At 37.2% G+C, this 21,562-nt stretch overlaps 1 protein-coding gene across 2 annotated transcripts in view; it reads right to left on the bottom strand.

Annotated features, from left to right (window-relative positions):
• The window catches only part of CDKAL1 (CDK5 regulatory subunit associated protein 1 like 1), a 671,286-nt gene that overhangs the window by 265,680 nt on the left and 384,044 nt on the right, over positions 1–21,562 (bottom strand). For both annotated transcript variants that reach the window (XM_044917193.1, XM_021696901.1), the window contains one exon: positions 5,896–6,062. In XM_044917193.1, coding sequence (XP_044773128.1) covers positions 5,896–6,062 — 167 coding nt within the window. The remainder of the gene's footprint in view (positions 1–5,895; positions 6,063–21,562) is intronic.

Genomic DNA, 21,562 nt, shown 5'->3' with positions numbered 1-21,562 from the left:
TATTATTAATACTCATAAATTACCATGTGGCATATTTATTGTCTTTTACCCGATAAATTAATTTTGATAAATATCCAATTAGGTTAGAATATAAGATCATTTAAGTGGAAGTAAATATACAAAAATCAAGGGTAGCGGAAAACTGTTAGTCATTACAAGATTTCTCAACCAAAAACAGATGCAACATTTTAAATATCACTACTTATGATCAATCTTACATAATATAACATAAATATACTAAATGTAAATCTTGTAAAAAACTACACATTTTAACTGAAGCTAAATAAAATGTAGTATAATATCAATGTGAATAGTATTTTTAGTGACATTTTACAGAGTAATATAAATTGAAAAGTAATTTGATTTGTTCATAACGTGGAATGTAGTTAAATCGTTAATAACAAGCATTTGCGCTCCAGATTAATCAACTTGCCCTCTCTGGACCAGGCTGTAAGTGATGTACTAAAATTCGGATATAATTTTAAGACATACAGGAATCTTAAGGGAGATAACAGTTATTTTAAATTATTCATAACACAGGGAGAACCAGAATAGCTTAGATAAATAAAATCCATAGATACTTCCTATATCCCTTACCGGTCAACAGCTTTAATATCTTTTCCTTACCAGCCAACCCATAAAATGAAAAACAAGACAAATTGCCTGATTTTAATTTCTCCTCCTTGACCATCCACTGCTGACTCCTCTGATGGGAGATTATAAAAATCAAAATAAAACAAAACAGTGAAAGCTAAGGAGTGGGAAGGAGAAGAAAGAAGCTAAGAGCCTAGATAATCTATAAATTAAGTAATTATACAGTGAGCTCATTTGCTCAGGTAGTTCTAAAGATACTATCTATCATTATGATATTTTAGCAGGGGAAATAAGTAAAACTCATCCCTTAGATAGATCTTCCCTCACCATCTCGTACCTCTTCACAGAAGTGACTCATAGGTGAGAAACACACGTGACAACCATCCACAAAGTCTTCCAAAACTAGATGTCAGCACAGATATGAAGATACTTCAATGTATATGAGACATTCAGTCAAGGAACAGCTAAACTTCAGAGAAATCACATCATTCCGTACACATTCGTTAGGCATGTCATCACAGGCCCTGAACTGCAAAGATGTGACCAAGATAGCCTCTCCCTAAAAGGTGGCAACAGTTCTGTTCGGTTTACATGTAAACAAGTGATCACAGAGCATGGTGATGAGCACCCAGAGATATGCTGGACAGAGTCTGACAGAGCACAGAGGGAATCTGGGAGCATTCGGGAAGGCTCTGTGAAAAGATGCAGTGCAGTAGAAAGCACTGTAGAATCAGACAAGATAAGAAACCAGTCCGGGTGCTAACTACTTATGTAATTTGACCAATAATTAAAGCGTTCTAAGATGTGGCTTCTAAATCAATAAAATGAGGAGAATAATATCTCTATAGGTAGCTTATTTTAAGAAGGAAAAGAGATAATGTGTGGAAAGCAATCAGCGTGGTTTCTTGAAAATAAGGAGCAGTTGATAAACTGTACTGATGTCATTATTATGCCGTCTTGAAAAAAGGTACCAGGATCTCTGGTGCCTTAGGACAGGTAGCCACGGTGTCACTGCCACTGGTCTCCAGACGCTGTGTGGGGTTCACAGGTATCGTACTGTCTGAATTAATACCTTAGCTGTGGGCTACCTACAACTAGGAGGGCAACACGAAGCAACGCGGTTCAAGAGTGGTCAAGTTCACCGGCCACACCACCTTCTGTAAAGGTCAGAGGTTCACTCAAGAGGAAGAGGCCAGGGTTATTACCTTAGTAATATCAATAGGAGAGCAAACACAGAGCGAAAATCTCTCTTATCTGCCATGATAGGGGCCATATATTAGTCAACACACGTAGTAGCAAATGGCAGTATGTCTGATTCACTCATTATTACCGATGGTCATCACGTGGTAAGAATGGAAAGAGAAAAAGTTAAAGTAGAAATTTCCCGAGTATGAAAAACCCGCGAATGCAGGAGGCATCGCAGAGTACTAAGGGGATGAGAACACGGGGATGCACTGGACGAAGGCATCTTAAGGCTGCTGTATGCCAAGCTAAAGAGTGTATCTTCTTCCTGTGGGTAATGGACAGGTGCTGAAGTCTTTAAGATGAGCTAAGATAGGTTTTAATCCATTGTTTTGTCTATTGTTTTAACCTCATGTCCATATTTAATAAGTACTGCATAAGGTTATACTTATGTTTCTGCAATTCTAGGATGCTTTTCCAAGATACATATACGTAAGTACAAATGTTTGAGATATCTCTTTGTCAGCTATCTCATCACTTAAAATGAATCTCAAATTATTTTTTTAAGGCAGCAGTATGTTAAAATTAGGGTTTGTAGATGTTCCAAACAACACTTGACTTCTTGCCTGCCTGTTAAGGATTAAGAATTCTCCCTCCCTCCCTTTTATTCACTACACATTTATTCAACCTCTACTACATAAAGTGCCACACATAATGCTAGACTCTTTTTTTAAGTAGGCTCCATGCCCAATGTGGAGCTTGAACTCATGACCCTGAGATCAAGAGTGACATGCTCCACTGACTGAGCCAGCCAGGAGCCCCTAGATGCATGATAAAACCTTAAAAGTACATCCTATGTTAACTATAATATGCATCTTCTGTTCCTATGGAGATTTAATAAATAGGAGTATCAACAGATCTATTTTTCCACATTGTACTTTTAAATAATGACAGAAACTTTGATATTTTCCTTTAAATGATTTCCCCTTTGTGGGAAACCTGGGTGGCTCAATGGGTTAAGCATCTGACTCTTGACTTCAGGTCATGATCTCAGAGTTGTGAGATCGAGTCCCGTGTCGGGCTCCAGGCTGGGTGTGGAGCCTGCTTAAGATTCTCTCTCTCCCTCTGTGGCCCCCACCACTCTTTTACTCTCTCTCTCTCTCTCTCTCAAAAAAAAAAAAAATTCCCCTTTAAGCTGTTCAATTAAATACATACACACATACACAAGCAAGCAAGCTGGTAAAAGGGTTTTAAGAAAGACTGCAAGAGTCAGGTGAATGTGAAGTAAACAGAACAAGGAAAAGAAAGGGAAGGAAAAGAGCCCAGAGAAGTGCTCTCTAATTAAAGTCTGAAGCATAAAGCATCTTCCAGAAACCTAAGAAGGCATGGTCCTACCAATACAATTATCAAGGAACCCTCACTGCGAGGGTATTAAAGCATCAAAGTAGTTATTGCAAGAGTGGGTTCCTTCTATCCCCACAGTTTAAAAGACATCACCACCTGTCATTCACCTGTGTTATTTTTGTTTTGTTTTGATTTTTTTCTCCTGTTTTCTTTTTTCTTCTTATTGGTGAACTCTCTCCAGCACTCTTTAGATAAGTCAGGTAATTTCAGTAGAGTGCCCTAGGCTTAGCGAGAGGAAAATGGGAAGCACAATGCATTGGTGGGCACGGGCTGAGGCTCAACAGGGTTGGGCTCCCTTCTCTGATGTCCTGTTTCACACGGGGGAGCCGGGGAAGCCTCTGCAGCTCAGTTCCCTTTCCTGTTACACAATGAATGGTGTGTCTGGGGGACATGGCAAGCTCTGGGCTCTCCCACTCAGAGGAGAATGCGAAGAACCGCCAAGGCCAAGGTATGAAGGTCTTGTCCAAGCGTCAAAGGAAGACTCTCCAAGCTCTTCCTTTCAGATGGCACGAGTCTTTTCCTCTTGCATACCTTGGCTTCTTTCTTTCATTTGCTCTGTTCTCCTTTGGATTGCCTTCTCCCTTGGTTGTGGGTATGACAGGGCTGGATGATTCCCAGCTTCTCTACAGCAGAGAAGTGAGTGCCTTTCTTTGGCACAAACTCTCACCCTTGAAGTTCATTTAGTTTGTCATCTTCTACAGCCTCTCCTGACCAGAATGTTAAGACTTGGAAGATCGAGGCTATAGAGTGGGCTCTGTAATTTATTTTTCAAAGAAGGCCCTTCCTTTATCCATTCTTGATTCACTCATTTACTGAAATGTAATGAGTGAATGGGTAGGGTACACCCAGAGATGGAAATGACAAGGTCCTTGCCTTGTAAAGATGACAATGGAGGAGGGAAGGCCAACATTACAGATATCTGACAACGAGAGTTTTAAAAGGGTAACATCATGACAATCAGAACTTGTTATCACTCCAACCACAATCTATGAACTAAACAGCTGGTGTTCTTCCAGGTAAAGTGTAAAGTTATGTTTAGCAACTTCTGCTGATTTTCAGAGCTCTCCTGGAGCATGCATTTGGAGGTCAACAACTCCCCTACTACTTTAGATACTGAGCAGAAGGATTTGCTATAAATGCAGCATTCGCTTCTGTAACCTTGCAATTAACTGAAGTGCTGAATTTATTCCAAGAGGTACTTTATTCAGTCATCTCAGAGTCTATGCATGATCTTCCCCCTTACGTTTACTCCCTACTTGAACTTTGCTGATTCTAGTACTATGGTTCCCTTGGTCCTCAATGAGATTTTTTTCAAACCACATATCTAGCATATCGCCTGGTGGATGCCCACCTTTACTTCAAATGCAGCAGGACTTACCATATTTGATTTTTACAGAGAAGTCACTTGCTTTTTTCAAGTGTTGGGTCAAAGGGTTACGTATAAATTGACATACGTGCAACTTATTTTTCAATAGCAAATCTTAACTGTCCCCACTGTCCAAAGTACTAACATTAACCTATTAATTATATACCTTTACTAAAAAGATCTGGCTAGAGAATATGTGAAAAACAAAACTGAAACTGCTGAATTTCTTCACTGTATATTTATAATTAACAATCAGACTGCTACCGAATCTGTTTTCAGAATTTCTAAAATACGTTGCTGATATGAGGGAGGCTTTTCAGCACAACTTCAACAAATACAGGCCTCAAATCAAATCAACAAAAACAATCTTTGCAATTGTTGACTTTTCATTGGGATTTGTGCATTAAATTTTAGCAGCTATGCTTGCTTTTAGATTTGGGAATGTTTTTTTCCTGCACAAAGTAACTGTAAAGAACACAACTGATAAAAATATAAGTGCCTCTTTCTATACTTTGTACATGATTTTCAAACAGCAGTTATTAGTTTTCTTATCCATAACTATGGGTCCAATGTAATTATTTTATTCCTCAAACAGCTGTCATGGATCCTGGCATGCACTTTTTCATTTAAATATCCCTATTTCTTGCTCATATTTACTGTGGCAATTGTCATCCAATGCCAGATACTTGTACACATGCCCATTTTTCTAGTTTCATGGTAAGCTCCTTGAGGGTAAGTATCTGACCCAGGGAAGGGATACAAATGAGACCAGGCATCTCCCATTGCCACAACCCCTTCGTGTTCACAGTGACCACAAGAGAATCAAGGAGAGGAATACCAAGCTCTGTCTCTCTAGGATTGCACTTCATCCCTAACTGTCTCCAGACAAAGGGAGGAGATTTAAAATATCCCCAAACTTACAGCCCAGTATCCTTACTGATAGGGCTCACAGCAGTTCGGATAACATGCCCACAACCGGTTGCAAAATTAATGCAATGTCTTAGCATGCCTAAACTAGACTAGACCAGGTACTGAGTAAAGGAACTGAGGCAAATTTATGCAAAGGGAGTCTGAGGGGCTGCAAAGAAGAAACAAAGAACTGTGACGAGATGGTATGCGCTAGAAAATCCAAGCAACGTTAATTGAGAGCAAGCAAAAACAAGATGTGCAGACTGACGGAAGAGGATTTGAAATTCTCCACTTATTCTTAGTAACATGGGACCACAATAAATAAATAAATAAAGTGCAAGAGGTTTTAAATGTAATCCGTGTGCTGAGGCTGAGGCTGCCACATTGTCTTGGACTGGTTCGTGTCTGTGTCAGCAGGGAAATGGGGTGCTTTTCCTTACCTCCAGATGCTCTAAAATATAGGGTGGATTTGTCATGCCAAGCCTCAGCATTGCTCCCTCAGGAATCACTTCAACCAGTTGCCACAGCAGTGCGGGGAGATGGGTGCCAATGTCCCTGCCGTAAGCCCCTGTGTCTTCACTGGTCAACCATATCTCACAAACACCCTCTGTGAATCAAAGGAGATAATTAACAAATCTGTTGCAGAGCTGTTTCCCTCATGATACAGCTGTTCACTCTTTTTAATGCAGTATTACTCAACACCATTATGCAGGCAGTCTGGGTATTCAATTGCAGAAAAAAAGCAGCTTATCCCATGGTGGCACTGGGTTATTAAGTTCATTTTATGAACACCAGAGAGTTACAACAATGCTGTAAATTATCGGTGAGTCCTATGGAGTGATTAACATTCACAGCCAATCAGTTCAACCGTGCTTCCTCCAAAGCACTTTGATCAGGACTAAAGCGACAATCCCATCACAATGAATACCTATTTTATTGAGCACCGTAAGCCTTGGAACTGAAACAGTCACTGAACAGAATAGGTACCATCAGGAGTTAACTCACTAATCAGTCTGTCAACAACCCAAAGAAAAATGTCAAGTGTAGTTAAGGTTTAACTCACAAATTATTAATTATGAGGTACCCATTTCTCCTGCAGTAACTATTCTAATTTGTTTTCTTTATTCAATTAAGAGTAGAGTGCTCTGTATTGCTGCACTCAAGGAAGTTGGTTGCTGTATAAACTAAGTATTTGTGCCGAAGAACCTGTTTACTGACAGCTTGCATCCTATTTTCCATCAATCAGACTTTAGGAGAATGTCTGTATGTTTTGTTGTTATTGTTATTATAAAGAATCCTGACTTCAAATATTATGGCCTGCAATAACATCCTTCCAAAAATCAGAAAGAAATACGTCTGGATAATCTAGTATTATTTAAAATGAATAAAACAGAGTTAGCAAGAGCCACCCAGGTTTTCAGAACCTTTCTGAAAGCATATTCGATTAAAGGATTAGCCTGTTTTAAAAGGCCAAATGATTCACACAAAGCTAAGACCAACAATCCAATAGCCCTGTGAAATTTGTTCATGCTAAAGTGATTTGTTGCTTCAGAAGAACCTCAGCACACACACCAGGCCCACAAAAACGACAGCCTGACCCAAAAGTATACTTTTCTAGAAAGAGTCTTCAAATTATAATTTTAAATTGTCTTTAGTTGATGGAAGAGAAGAATTTTAAAAATACATTTAAAGAGTCTTAGCCAAGAGAGACAACAAATAAAACATGTGGCTTTTGGTGAATGTGAGCTTAAAAACTTACAGAAAAGAGAAGCGAAAAGTAAAGGCCTTTACTCTCTTCAATGCCTTCCACAGAGGTGGAAAAATATACATGAAGCTGAGATCTCCAATAACTATTCTTTCCTCTAGAATAAGAGATATATTTACTTTCCCAAAAACCAGCCAAACCACATAACAACATGTTTCACTTTTCCCTACGGGTCTATCTTTCTGAGACATGCACATCCTCACACACACCCATACAACATAGAAAATACGAGGATAGAAATAAAATTTTAGTTTCCTGAAATTAAAGAATAACTTAGCATAGAGAACTGGAGGTATCAAAAAAAAAAAAAAAAAAAAACCCAGCCCTATTTAAAAGGTTGGAGATGTTTTCAGTATCTGCAAATCAGCAGTGCTACGAATATATGGGTTTTCTTTATTTCAATTAAACATGTAGTTCCAGAAATCAATAAAAATTTGCTTAGTTTTAATCATTTAATAAAGTTTTCTCTTCAAAAGAAATAGTCTGCCATGTTCATAGGTTACCTTTGTAGTCTGACAATTTTATAAATACTCTCCCTACATGGAGTAAATATTTTTCTATTTTAAAAAGAAGGGTTGCAATTAGTGGTATCATCTTTATTTGAATATTACATATACCATCATAGAGTGGACTCCTACAACCTTTTTTTTGGGGGGGGGGGTGTTTTTAAACTTATCACAAAATCCACTCCAGGAAAAGAGACGGTTAGAGTAACAACATATATGGATTTTAAAACACTCTGAAAGAGGTTATAAAAACAGGACATTATCCATGATTTTCCAGTTACTGGCACTTGAGCAATACAATATGAATATTTTAAAATGAACAGAATAATTTTAATTTATAATTTTTCCATCCAAATGGTTCCATGTTACGCCTTATGTAGGGAGAGCGAGTTCCTGGAACAGTGCCTTGCTGTTGCTAGATGAATATAGAAGGGGGAAGATCACTATGAATAGGAATGGAGATAACATCCATGCAGAAAACCATGGATAGGTGGGGACCAATAGCCCCCTGGTGGGCTGAAACTTCAAATTAAATCACATAAAGAGGAAGCAGCTGTAACACTAAATCAGCAACAACAGGAATAATGGTCTTGATGTCTCCAAGATCAAGGCTGCTAAAATGCTCTATATAATAGCAACCTGGGTTAAAACACAATGAAATGAGAGCACATGTGCAAAATGTGAAATCCCAGGACTTTCAGAGAATTGGGCCTTGCCAATTCTATCCCCTAATTTGTCAGAGATGGTTTTGCTCTTAATCAACGTGAGAAAGTCAGATTTTGCAAGGTTCTATCTCAAGAATTCCAATGAGTTCTGATCCTTCAAGTCGTTAAGATATAGAAAGTCATTTCATACAAACGGTGAAGCTAAATGCAGAATCCCCATCCTGACATCCTTTTCTCTGGGAAGTCCTGTGATTACTCACTGTGCAAGCAGTTCCTGTCAGGTCAGCTTGCATATGAATTCACCAGGGAAAGTGAAGGCTGCAGTCTGTGATCACTAATGGAGACTGGGACACACGCATGCTTCTAGCTGCACACTTAATTGGCTATACTTATGGACAGAAGGGCTTGCCTAAACAGCTTCCCTCCTTAAGGACTTCAGTTATGAGCTATACTCCTTTGCACATTCATTTCTTTATTGGTCTATCAAACATTTATTAAGCCCTTACCTACTATGTGCCCTGCATCAATTCCAGCTCATGACAGATATGGATTCATCATTAAGCTTCTGTGAGCTAACACTGGCTATTATCCAGGAGCTGGCAACGGGACATTAACAGACACCCTGGGAACTTCACATACATCCCTATCAGTGGTGGTGGAGGCGGAGGGGGTGGGGACTGGAGAACACAGCCTCAGAAACCAGAATGAGAGGCGAGCTGGGCTGGCTCAGAGTTAGGATGATGTCAGCTACAATGAGATAGGCCCAGGCTGCACTCCAACGTGGACTTTGATGAATACGTGTCAGAAAAACAAACACACAAAAATAAAAAAGAGACGCAAGCAGGAAGAACTGCGATAAGAGTAGTGAATGCTCAGTAAAAACTCCCAGGCCTGTAAAAATAAATACGTGCAAAAAAAGAAAGTAGGAGGTGGAAAAGTGGGAGACAGAAATTAGCTTTTTATAAGCATTGGAGGAAAGATTTCACTTTTTCCATCTGATCTGATTTTTTTCATCCATCTGATTTTTGTTTGTTTTCCTGAAATTGTCCATTTTGCCTTTTCTAATGAACATAAGGTTCACCAAATCATCTACCTTCCTTTTGTTGTTGTTAATTCTGGTGAAAAGATGAGCAAATACTAGGAAGGAATGAAACGCATCTTACCAGGGAAAATCCTCTAAAAAGTTCAATTATTAGAATCCATTATCATTTTACCCAAGTAATTACAGATCAGCCTACACTTGAAACACACGGTATTTTTTCCCCAAATGGAGAACAACCTCCACAGCTGGACTCTGATCTCTGCTCCACAGTAATTTGAGATGACAGAGGACAGAAAAAGGAGAAGACATAAAAGGTTCACAATAAAAGATAATATCCTCAAATAAAAGAGTCTCACAGCAAAGAAAATCCTTTTTGAAAAATCAAACTTTGCCAAAACTCAACTTCAAAAGCTCAGGACTCACTGTAACTTGTCCTATGTAGGGGCTTCACTTTAACACTTGAAAATATGGGCAAAAACTGATTTCATCTAATCAGAGAACTGACTTTTTCCTCCAGTGGCTCTTGCTTCATCGTTTGGAAAATTTCTACCATACTAAGGTGATTCATTTATTCCACTGGGAGTAGAGTCTCTAAAAGTAAGGATTACAAAAACAGGAAAACTGTAAACAGTGATTAATGGGATTGAAAGTTTAAGAGGACCAGATAGCCAGAAAATCTTTATCCATGACACAGAATAAAAAAGTCACCTCAAAATCTGCTAAGTCTTTCTTCCTCAGAACATGCTTGCTCTCCTCTTATCCTTCTCTCTTGCTCCCTTCATTCCTGCCCTTGCCCTCCCCTTCCTTCTCTTTCTCCACCATCCCATTCCAGCACTCAATCTCCATCTTCCTCAAAGGCCAATAAGGAATATGAATTAAACATACATTATGTTGTATTTATTTAATATGCATTCAATTCTCTGCTCTTAATTCCTGATGCTCTCTTTTAAGGGTGACAAGGGCACATTAATTAGATTTTTATGGGTTTTTGTTTTTTCTTAAAAAACTTAGAAAATTCACAAATAACTATGACTCTTATTACGCATTTGAAGGGTCATGAAAATTTCGTCAATGGTGATGCTTTTAAGTAATAATATATATATAGACAGTCCTCCACCTAATTAATCTATTCACTTAATAGGGAATTAGACAATATATCTTCTTCGGTCCCTCCTAATCCTATTATTGGATGCTCAAGAGTTTTATAAAAAACTCTTTTCATTTAAAAAAAAAAAAAACAACAACCCTAAAGTGACAATATTATTAAAGATAGCATCATAACAGGACCAACCATGGCTATCCTGGATAAAACAATGACATACCACCGATAAAGACAAGTATTAATTACCTAATTCTTCAACTATATCATTTATACTATTTTTGCAAACTAACAAAAGTTACCAGAGGCATGAAGGTGTTTTTTTGCTAACTTTTTATTTTGAACAATGTTACATTTATAGAAAAATATCAACAGTAGTACACCTAATACCCATATCTCCTTCACTCAGACTCCGGAACAACAGTTTGCCACATTTGTGAGTGCACTCACTCTCTCTTTCTCTCTCTCCATACGGATAAGCACACATGGTTGGTTTTTTTGTTTTTTTCCGAGAATTGGTTGCAGACATTGTGACACTTTAAATCTAGATATGTCAGCACGTACCTTCCAAGACCAAGAACATTCTCTCTCATAACCACAATACAATCACTGCCCTTGGCAAACCTAACACTGGACATCACTCTCACTGCAGCCAAACTGAATTTCCTGCTGCAAGTCCTGCAGCACAGGACTCTGTGCTTTAGCATATGCTCTTCCCTCTAAAATGTCTTCCACTCTTCTTTGCATCATGAATACAAATTAAGGGAAATTTTCTTGACCACCCAGACTAATTTAGATGCTCCTCTTCTGTGCTCCCAAGCATCTTGTGTAATATTTTGTATCACAATGCATTATAGTTAGTGGTTTGTTTCTTTCCCCTGATACGATATAAGCATCCCCAGGCAGGTGCCAAAACCTTACTAATACATATATGCCTAAGAATTACTACACTGCATAACACACAGGAAGCACTCAATAAATTCTGGTTCCATATACATACGGATGTGCATAGAGTGTGTGGACAGGAGTATACTAGGTTCTGTATTAGGCCGCAAGGAAATAAATTAAATTTTCTTTGGACAATATGGAAATGCAGCTTGAATGTGGCCAAGTGTGTTGCATGGGCTCTTAGATTCTCCATAAGCTTAGCAGTCTTGCTTAAAGTTCCCTATTACCCGATAGTGAGAGCTGGATAGCACAGCAAGTAAATACAAACTATTTTTTTTTTTTTACTTAGAAGTAAGATTTTCCACTTAGAGGTAAGTTCGGACAGATCAATTATCCACAAGACAATTAAACTTTAAAATTAGCATTTTTATTGCTTTAATATCAAGAGTTAGCAGCGTATTTGAGGGCATCCTGTGCTCTGTGATCACAGCACTACACGGAAAAGCAGCTGTTGACATAAATTGATCATGTTGTCGCTAAACAAAAGCAACCTGTTTAATTTATTTCTTTTGAAAGGTCATAATCAGAGAGAATACTGTTTATTTTCATACTTCTACAAGAATCTGGAAATAATGGAAAGCTAAAAACAAACTAAACACCACAAAAGGATGCCATACTTTCTGAAAACAAGGCATCTGACTCCCCAGGCTCCAAAATCGGCAATAAGCCTCAATGAGGCAGATTGAGTTCATCCTCTTAATCCCACGGTGTGTTTTATGCCATATATGGTCTTTTCTAATACCCCTAGAGAGGATACAGACAGCAGTGTCTATGAATGGGCCCTCTGGTATTTTAACAGGATATGTGGAAAGATGTTATATTGTCTTTAAAAAAATCACAACAGCCTCAACTTCCAGAAGTCCAAATATTACAGATACAAAAGGAAGTCGGAAGAGGGAAAAAAGAAAGGAACAAGATGCCTACAACATAGTACCTTGTGTTCAAAAAAAGATTAGTATCAGGTGATCATGGGGATGGATAAAAATTGCTCTGGATTCCAAGACTAAGTTAAAGAGTTACAGAATAGTTTAGAGCATAAAGGAAACTAAAGAAGCAAAGTATTTTGTATTACTTGGGCCAATGAACCCAATTACAGAATGAAGGACAAAGAGAACTTAAATTTTAAAAGGACAGAATATCTTTATGACTGATGTTTTATGGTCCTAAAGGTCTTTCTCAAAAGTGAACTCCACCAAATCTATAGTCAAATAGGACCAGAAATTCTGTAGTTACCATTAGGGAAATTCGACTTTGAATATAAAACTTACAAATTAATAATTTCAAATGCTTAAACAGCAGGTACAGTTTTCCACTTTCTATCACATTCTTATATTCAGTTTGAAGGTGCAGCAGGTGGACAGCTTAGGTGTCCTAATACAAATAAAGCAACATCCATCCATCCATCCATTTATCGCTCATTCTTCATCTAGCAAGTATCTGTTGAGCATTATAATGTGCCAGACACTGTGCTAGATCTTAAATGAAATTTATTCATGTGAGGTATACAATAAACTAAAAGATAAATGATATACTGTCAAGTATAAGTAAGTGCTATAAAATGTTTAAAAGAAGGATAAAGAATGAGCGATAAAGTGGTTGGGTCAGGACGTTGTTATTTTTGACGAGGAGTAGCTGAGGAAGACTCGGGATGACACGAACCCTGAATGAACCAAGGCGTTAAGTGCACCATGTGCATTTAGCTGCAGGCAGGGCACTTGCAGCAGAGGAAATTAAGATCCAGCATCAGCATGTTTATCGTTCCCAAGCAACCACAACGAGGTCAGTGTGGTTGGGGTGAAGTGGTGGAAGAGAGGAATTTGTGGTGAAAAAGAATTATAAGATGGGAGCCAGTGGGGGCATAAGTGGTTGCAAGAGGTTCAAGCTCACCAAGCAGAGCTAAGGGAACAAAAATTACATGCTGATAACCTATTCACTGTCATAGGCAATGAATATGCAACATGTATATTATACTTGCTAGTGAAAGCTCTCAATAACTCTGTGCTTTAAGATATTTTCGTGTTTAAGCTCATGAATATTCGGTGCCATTTCAGAATTCTCAAATCACTATATTTGGTATATAAGTAGAAACAGGAAAAGGAGTAACAGATAATGTCAATGTCCAGTCTGTCTAAAAAAATTACTTTCTTTTGCTCTTTTTTTAGAGGGACTATTATAATTGACCAAAATGCCTGAAATCAGACTCACAAAATTAAATAGAAACAAGTAAAAGGAACCTGAGACCAGTAACACATTTATGCCACCTAGTTGGCAGCACCTAGAGGGAAAGGAGGGAAAGGAGGTGGTGGTGATCTTTTATCTATTCTGTTTCATCTCCCTTCAACAGAGCCTAAGGATTACTAAGGAGCCCCCAGCTTCTCACTTCACATCATTTAAGTTGACATCCAACAAACCAACATTTGCCACAAACTCAGACAATCTTCAGAGTTTGAACCACTGCTACAATTTCAGAAGGAAGGACAAATAAGAACAAGTAAAAAAAATCCTTTCTTATGAGGCAGGAAAAGGAAAGGAAAAATTCGTTTTTCCTTCATTAAAGAAAAAAACAGGCTCACCCTCAAGAACCTACTACCCGCACACCAAGTAACTATAGTGATAAATAGCATAATTCAGGTCAGATTGGCTCTTTTTAGCTACCATACTTTGGCAACTGACCAAAAAGTGGGTTAAAATATTCCTGTAAATGTTTAAGTGTGCCCTTTTCAGGTCTGATGTTACGGAAATCTGAAGATATTTTTTTTTCTGGTGAATAAAAAGTAAAAAAAAAAGGGGGGTCGGGTGGTGAGCACTGTCCCTACATAATGAAAGAGTAAGGTGCAACTCTAAGACAAAAAAATATTTAAAAGTTTGGAAGGTCTATGGAGAAGCAGGTAGTTGTGCCCTAAGGAAAAAAGAATAATCAGATAGGAAGGTCTGATACATACCCCACATATCAAAGATTTAATGATCAGCTATCTTTTCAATTTAAAATTTCTAAAAAGAAAGCACTATAAACACTTGCAGGTGGTATTAATGAAAGGTGATTTTACCATCCATTATAGTAAAATAACATATATACCAATAACCAACTCTATAACTTGACCAAGCTATGCTAATCAAAATTATATCTACCGGGTGCCTGGGTGGCTCAGTCGTTAAGCATCTGCCTTCAGCTCAGGTCATGATCCCAGGGTCCTGGGATTGAGTCCCACATCGGGCTCTCTGCTCGGCAGGAAGCCTGCTTCTCCCTCTCACACTCCCCCTGCTTGTGTTCCCCCTCTCTCTCTCTCTCTCTGTCAAATAAATAAATAAAATCTTTAAAAAAAAATTATATCTACTGATGGTGTTTCAGTGGAGGAATGTATAATATCCAGTATAAATTGTGAACTCTGGTCATACTGATGACAACACAAAATTTTAATTAAAAGGAAACACAGTGAGGACTTCCATTTCTACACACGAAGGATTAACTGTTACAGGAATTGCCTCAATGCTATAAACAACTAGAAAATTTGACAACGTGTATGAAATAACAATCATCAGACAAGTAATAACAGGTAGTGCAGGCCTGTGATTTTTGAAAGAAGCAGACAAGGTTAGTCCTATGATTACCCATCTTACTTCCTAAAGGCATTTTCTAAGCCACAGTGCGAAAAGGGGAAAGCAAACAGAGCCCAATGATCTTGCTGAGTTGAGAAGAAAGAGACTGAAACTCAGAAAGCTGCAGTACACTGGGTTAAATATTATAGAAGAAAGAGTTGCACAGAGATGGAGCTCCAAAGATCAGCTGAGGGCTCCCCTCAAGTTTTTGGCTGAATACTATCTGGACATGCATGAGAAGAAACTAAATCCCAAGGCTGGTTTGAAAGCATCACAGCAAAGTAGTGGGCCACACAAGTCTTAGAAGTCACGGAGGACCAGGAATGATTTGTGTTCCTAGAAGCCAACAGAAAGATCTTAGAATACATGACTGACCAGATAGAGTCCTTAGAAGGCTATTTTGCCTTAATAGTTGAGAAAAATTTGTGTTAAACTAGAACCTGCTCTGGACCTATACTAACAAACCTTAAAAGAAAGCCTCAAAAGATCAAAGTAATTTCAAATAACTTAACTCTGTGAAAGAACAAAGTCCAAAACTTTTAAAGGAAAACAACAAAATCCAATGTTCAACAACATGAAATTTAAAATGCCTAGCATCCAAACAAAAATTATCAGGCATGCAGACAGGAAAGAAAACACTATGTTTAAAATCAGGAAAAACATCAATCAATAGGAACAGAGTCATAAATTACAGAGATGATGAGATTAGCAGACAAGGACACTAAAACAGCTATTGTAAATGTGGTCCATATGCTCGGAAAATGTTAACATTATGAGAAAAGAAATAGAAGATATGAGAAAAAGACCCTATTGAAATTTCTAGAGATAAAGTTGAAGACCTAGTGACATAAACTATCCAAAATGAAGCACAGAGAGAAAGAAGAGAGTAAGAATGAACAGAGCAGAATCACACCAAACCAAATCACACAACACACATAATTAGATACCCTGAAATAATGGCTGAATTATTTCCAAATTTGGTGAAATGTATAAGCCACAAATTCAAGAAACTCAATCAATCACAGTAAAATAAACATAAAGAGAAGCACACCAAAGTTCATTATAAACAAATTGCTTTTAAAAAAAAAAAAAGAGCAACATAAAGAAAATTTAAAAGCTGTTGAGGGTGAAGGGGGTGAGGAAGACACTGCACAGAGGCACAAACACAAGAGAGAAAACTTCTTGTCAGCCAATGTGCAAACCAGAATGCAATGGAGAGACATCCTCAAAACTCTTGAAAAACTACCCTAGGATTTTGTATTCGATGAAAATACAACAACAACAAAAAGCTATTAATATGAGGGCAAAATAAAGACTGCAGACAAAGCTGAGGGAATTCATTACCAGCAGACCACTAGTCTAAAGAGTAAGAAAAAAAGATCTTTAAGCAGAAAAGAAATGATTCCAGATGGAAAGAAAAGCACCAGAAAATACACAAAGGAAAGAACAGTACCAGAAATTGGTAAATTTGTGGGTACACAGAAAAGCTATTTTTCTCACTTTTTATCAGTTCAAAATACAATTGACTGTTTAAAGCAAAAATAACACCAATATATTGTGGGGTCTATAAGCAAAAAAAAAAAAAAAAGCCAATAATACAAAAAGGAGAAGGAAGGAGGAAATGGAAGTGTACAGTAATAAGGTTCTTATGCTATAGTGAAAGAGTGACATATTGTTTAAAGGTTGACTGGGATAAGTTAAATGTGTATATCTGAACCCTTGAGCAACCCACGATCAATCAATCAATCAGTCAAATAGAGGTATAGCTTACAAGGCATTAGTGGAGATAAAATGGAATCATAATACGCAATCCAGAAGAAGACAGGAAAAATAGAAAGAAGAAATGATGGGAATTATAATGAACTATTGATGGAATCATGGAAAGATACACACAGCAGGCTTCAATATTATCTTTATTTTTTTTAAAGTCTGAATTAAATATGATAAAATGTTAAAAATAATTTTTTAAACTGAGTTAGCTTCTAATTAATTGTGTTAGTTTTATATATTTTAGAAATGTTTTATAATTTAAAATGTGAACGAGTATTAGTCCCTGTGATTAAATAAACATTAGTAAAGTCCATCTTTTTTTTTCTGTTTCATAAAACACTTGAAAGAAGATAAATCAACCAACGAAGTCAGTGTGTTTTAATTTAAGTGGTTATATAAGCATAATTAAGTGCAATGACCTTTATTAAATTCTACTATGTGAGGCTAATTTAGATAGCTAATATTCAGTATTTAAAAATAGAATGTTAACTCTCCTCTGGCCTAAGGGGACAATGTGAATGCCATTTAAAGATAACTACCTCACAGGGGTAAAAATGATAATTTCTTACTTCTCCACTTTTCAATGAAAGATAAAATACAGTTGTTTGGTGACACGGAGGAGAACAACAAACCAATACTCCACTGACCTCATCTTTTTCCTTACCCCAATTATTCCAATTCAGGGCCCTCCAGTTCGTATCCAGATATGATGTAAGACTTTCATAATTCTATACTTCAGAGTGAATTAAGGTCACTTTTCTCTCTTCATGATCTATCAACTGCCACTCACTGAAAACAGATTCCATTAGATCTTTTTTGTTTTGGGTAGTATGCCTAACACCGTGCATACCAGCGTAACTGATCGATGTATTTGAGTAAAAAACACAAAAATGATTGTAAAAATCACAATTGTCTAGTTAGAAAATGTAAGACTTTATCCACTTTATTTTATAAACAAAGACTCCGAAGATCAGAAAGATTAAGTGGACTTACCGAAAGTTATACAATAACCAGGAATAATAATAATAATAATAATAATAATAATAATAATAATAATAGCAGGGCAGGAATAAGAATTAATCTCTTAACTTCCAAGGAAGGAACTCGAACATAATACTTTTTATGCCAATTCACTGACTCAAAGACAACCTCTATACAACTTTGACTGTAATTATGGCAACGTGACAAGTACCAACTAAAATCTCAAAAGAAAGCAAGCTTTAGCAGCATTAGAAATAAGAAATGGAGGGCGCCTGGGTGGCTCAGTTGGTTAAGCGACTGCCTTCGGCTCAGGTCATGATCCTGGAGTCCTGGGATCGAGTCCCGTATCGGGCTCCCTGCTCGGCAGGGAGTCTGCTTCTCCCTCTGACCCTCCTCCCTCTCATGCTCGCTGTCTCTCATTCTCTCTCTCTCAAATAAATAAATAAAATCTTAAAAAAAAAAAAGAAAGAAGAAATGGCTGAAGAAAACCAAAACAATGCATAAATAACGAGACGCATTAAGAGTATAAGGCTGCACTAACCAATATGATAGCCATCAGTGTATGTGGTTAAGGAGCGCTTAAAATGTAATTAGTCCAAACTGACCTGTGCTGTAAGTGTACAAATGCTGAAGATGCAGTATGAAAAAAAAATGTAAATATTAAGAATTTTCATACTGACTATAAGTTGAAATGGTTATATATGCATACACTAGGTTAATTAAAATATCTTCTAGAATAAATTTAACCTCTATCTTCCAATGTTTCTTCACATGGCTACTACAAAGTTTTAAATTATATACATGGCTCACATTACATTTTGATTGGACAGCACTGTTATAGACTATAGAACTGTCTACAATGAAGAACTGAAAGAATTAATATGAACTTTATTAATAAATTATACTTTCTCCGAAATAATCAAGAAAAACTAAAAATTCTTCAGTTAAATAACCTGATAGATATAAGATGGTATACCTTATATATTTTATACTTCATTTACATATGCTTGTTTCTATCTACTTGATTGTGTTGCTATATTTTAAGAAAACTGCAAAATATTAAAGTTAATAAATAAAAAATGACATTAAGAAACTCTCAATTCTGCAACCATTTTGTGTCATCATGTTTGAAGTCATCTTTGACCCGCACATTTTATATAGTTCACAATATTAAAAAAAAACAACCAAGATCATTAATCTATTGAAAACTATACTTAGGGGCGGAGCGCCTGGGTGGCTCAGTCGTTAAGCATCTGCCTTCGGCTCAGGTCATGACCCCAGGGTCCTGGGATCGAGCCCCGCATCGGGCTCCCTGCTCCGCCGGAAGTCTGCTTCTCCCTCTCTCACTCCCCCTCCTTGTGTTCCCTCTCTTGCTGTGTCTCTGTCAAATAAATAAATAAAATCTTAAAAAAAAAACCCAAAAAACTATACTTAGGGGCGCCTGTGCAGCTCCTTCGGTTAAGTGTCCACCTCAGGTCTTGATCTCAGGGTCGTGAGTTCAAGCCCCACACTGGGCTCCACACTGGGTGTGGAGCCTACTTCAAAAACAAACACACAAAAAGCTACACTTAAAAAGTTTCCTGAATCCTTAATTCATCACTACCAAAATATATGTTCAATAATGTAGTTTTTACGCAAATAGCATTCCCAAGCATGAGATACTCAAAGATCTACAAATTGCCTCCAACAGTAAACCATTATTTATCTTATAACTTTAAAATGAGAAAACAAACATAGAAAATGGGTAAGATATATAACTGGTCTACTGTTAATCAGGGCATGAGTTGAACAGGAAACTTTTTAAAAGCTCCCAATTTACAAGTCTGATTTACACAACTCTTCTTCTCTGAGAAAAAAGGAAATATCATAACCAAACCACTTATACTAACTTAATAAAAACTAACATTTACTACCCCCCAGTAGCCCTCCATGAAACCGTTACAAAGAAACTCCACCTTTCCCTCTATTCCTGCAACCTACCTATCACTGTGGTATTGTCCAACTATGGAGAAATGATTTAAGAAGAAAACAGAGTACTTGTTGCGGTAATTGCCCTGGCCCAAACTCAGCCCATTACAGCAAAATTATTGTTATTTTTTATAAGTATATTGGTTAAGTTTTTTAAATGCTTTAATTTACTTCTACCAAGTCTGATAATCTCTTCCAGGAAACACCATTTTGATACTTCAAACCTGAGTTCACTTAAATATTCTATAAAACGCTTGTAAAAAAAAAAATTATTCTCAATTGGAAATTCCCTCATTCTTTTGTGTTATTTCATGTGACTTCAGCTGGTGATGGATGAAGGTGAGGTCCCAGAGAGGGTCTCTTTCATTCATTGTTTATTTTAAAGATGACCAACAGTATCCATGCAGAGAAAATTACTCAGTGAATACAGACAGCAGGAAGGGGGAGCAGGCAGAAGGAAAAATAGAGAAAAGTGGCTTGTTCTAACATACTATATAATTTATTTCTAATTATGTTTATTGTATATTGTCTCTCCACCCCACCCCCAACTAGAATGAAAGCTACAATAAGATTTTCATCTGTCTTGTTCACTGATGCATCTCCTGCAACAGAACAGTGTCTGAGACACTGCCAAATGGCCAATCTGGGACAATTTGAGCAATAATATAAATAATGATAGTAATGAAATTTGAAGCACAGAATAAAATAAATATCCATGAGTCCACAACTACATAAATAAGTAAAGGAAAAAGCACAGATATTCCTGATAATATAATTCCAATTACTAAATGTAAGAGAAAAGATAGAAAAGTCACCATTTGGCAAACACCATGGTAATAATCGTTGGAGGTAAGAATCATCAGTGCATGTTAAAGTTGGTGGTCAAGAGCTGAAGAGAGACAAAGTAACTACACAGTCTTGAAGTTCATCCCTGCAAGGTACTTATTGAGAAAAAAAATGAACTTCATAGGGGAGAAACCTGGCAGACACCATCTTAACTGAGTAATAAAAATGAATCCCCCCTGTAGTGAGACATCTCAACATCATGTACCTGGATGACCTGAAGAGTGTCCAGCACCACTTCAGTGGTACTCTTGCCAAAAATACATAATCTGAATTTAATCATGCAAAAGCATCACACAAACCCAAATTGAGAGAGGTTCTATAAAATAAATGGCCAGTACACATCCTTCAAAAATATCAATGTTATAAAAGACGAGGAAGGACAAGGTCCTGCCCCAGATGGGGGGTTAGGAGACTGGGGGGACATAATGACTACACATCAGATGGCCTCTTCAACTGGATGCTGAACCAGAAAAAGGAATTCAGTGGGACAATGGGATCAACGTTAGTTTTCTGGTACTGATCATTGTACTAGGGTCATGGAAGATAATTCACATTTAAGCAGGGTGGATGAGGGTAAATGCTAACTCTCTGTACTATTTTTGCAACATTACTGTAAGTCTGGATTATTTCAAAGTAAAAGTTAAGAAGCAAAAACATCGAGGCAAGGAACTGGTTACCAGGACAAAAGCCTATATATGAGAAGACTTAGCAATGGCTAAGAATATTCTATACTCTTGAGGTATTAAACTTAGACGTAACAAAGATAAAATATATTACACCTGTATTTATTGTTATATGCATTAATACAGAAAGAAACTATGGGACGAGGTACAGTGGTGTAAAGGAATCAACACAGCATTTATATCTGAAAAAGAATCAAATCGCTGCCAGGTTGTCAACAAGCTTTTCCAGGTTAGAAG

The sequence above is a fragment of the Neomonachus schauinslandi genome, chromosome 8, assembly GCF_002201575.2.
Source record: "Neomonachus schauinslandi chromosome 8, ASM220157v2, whole genome shotgun sequence".
In the NCBI taxonomy this organism is placed as follows: Eukaryota; Metazoa; Chordata; class Mammalia; order Carnivora; family Phocidae; genus Neomonachus; species Neomonachus schauinslandi.
The sequence above is the reverse complement of the archived record's forward strand: the minus strand, read 5'-3'. Positions and strand labels throughout refer to the sequence as shown.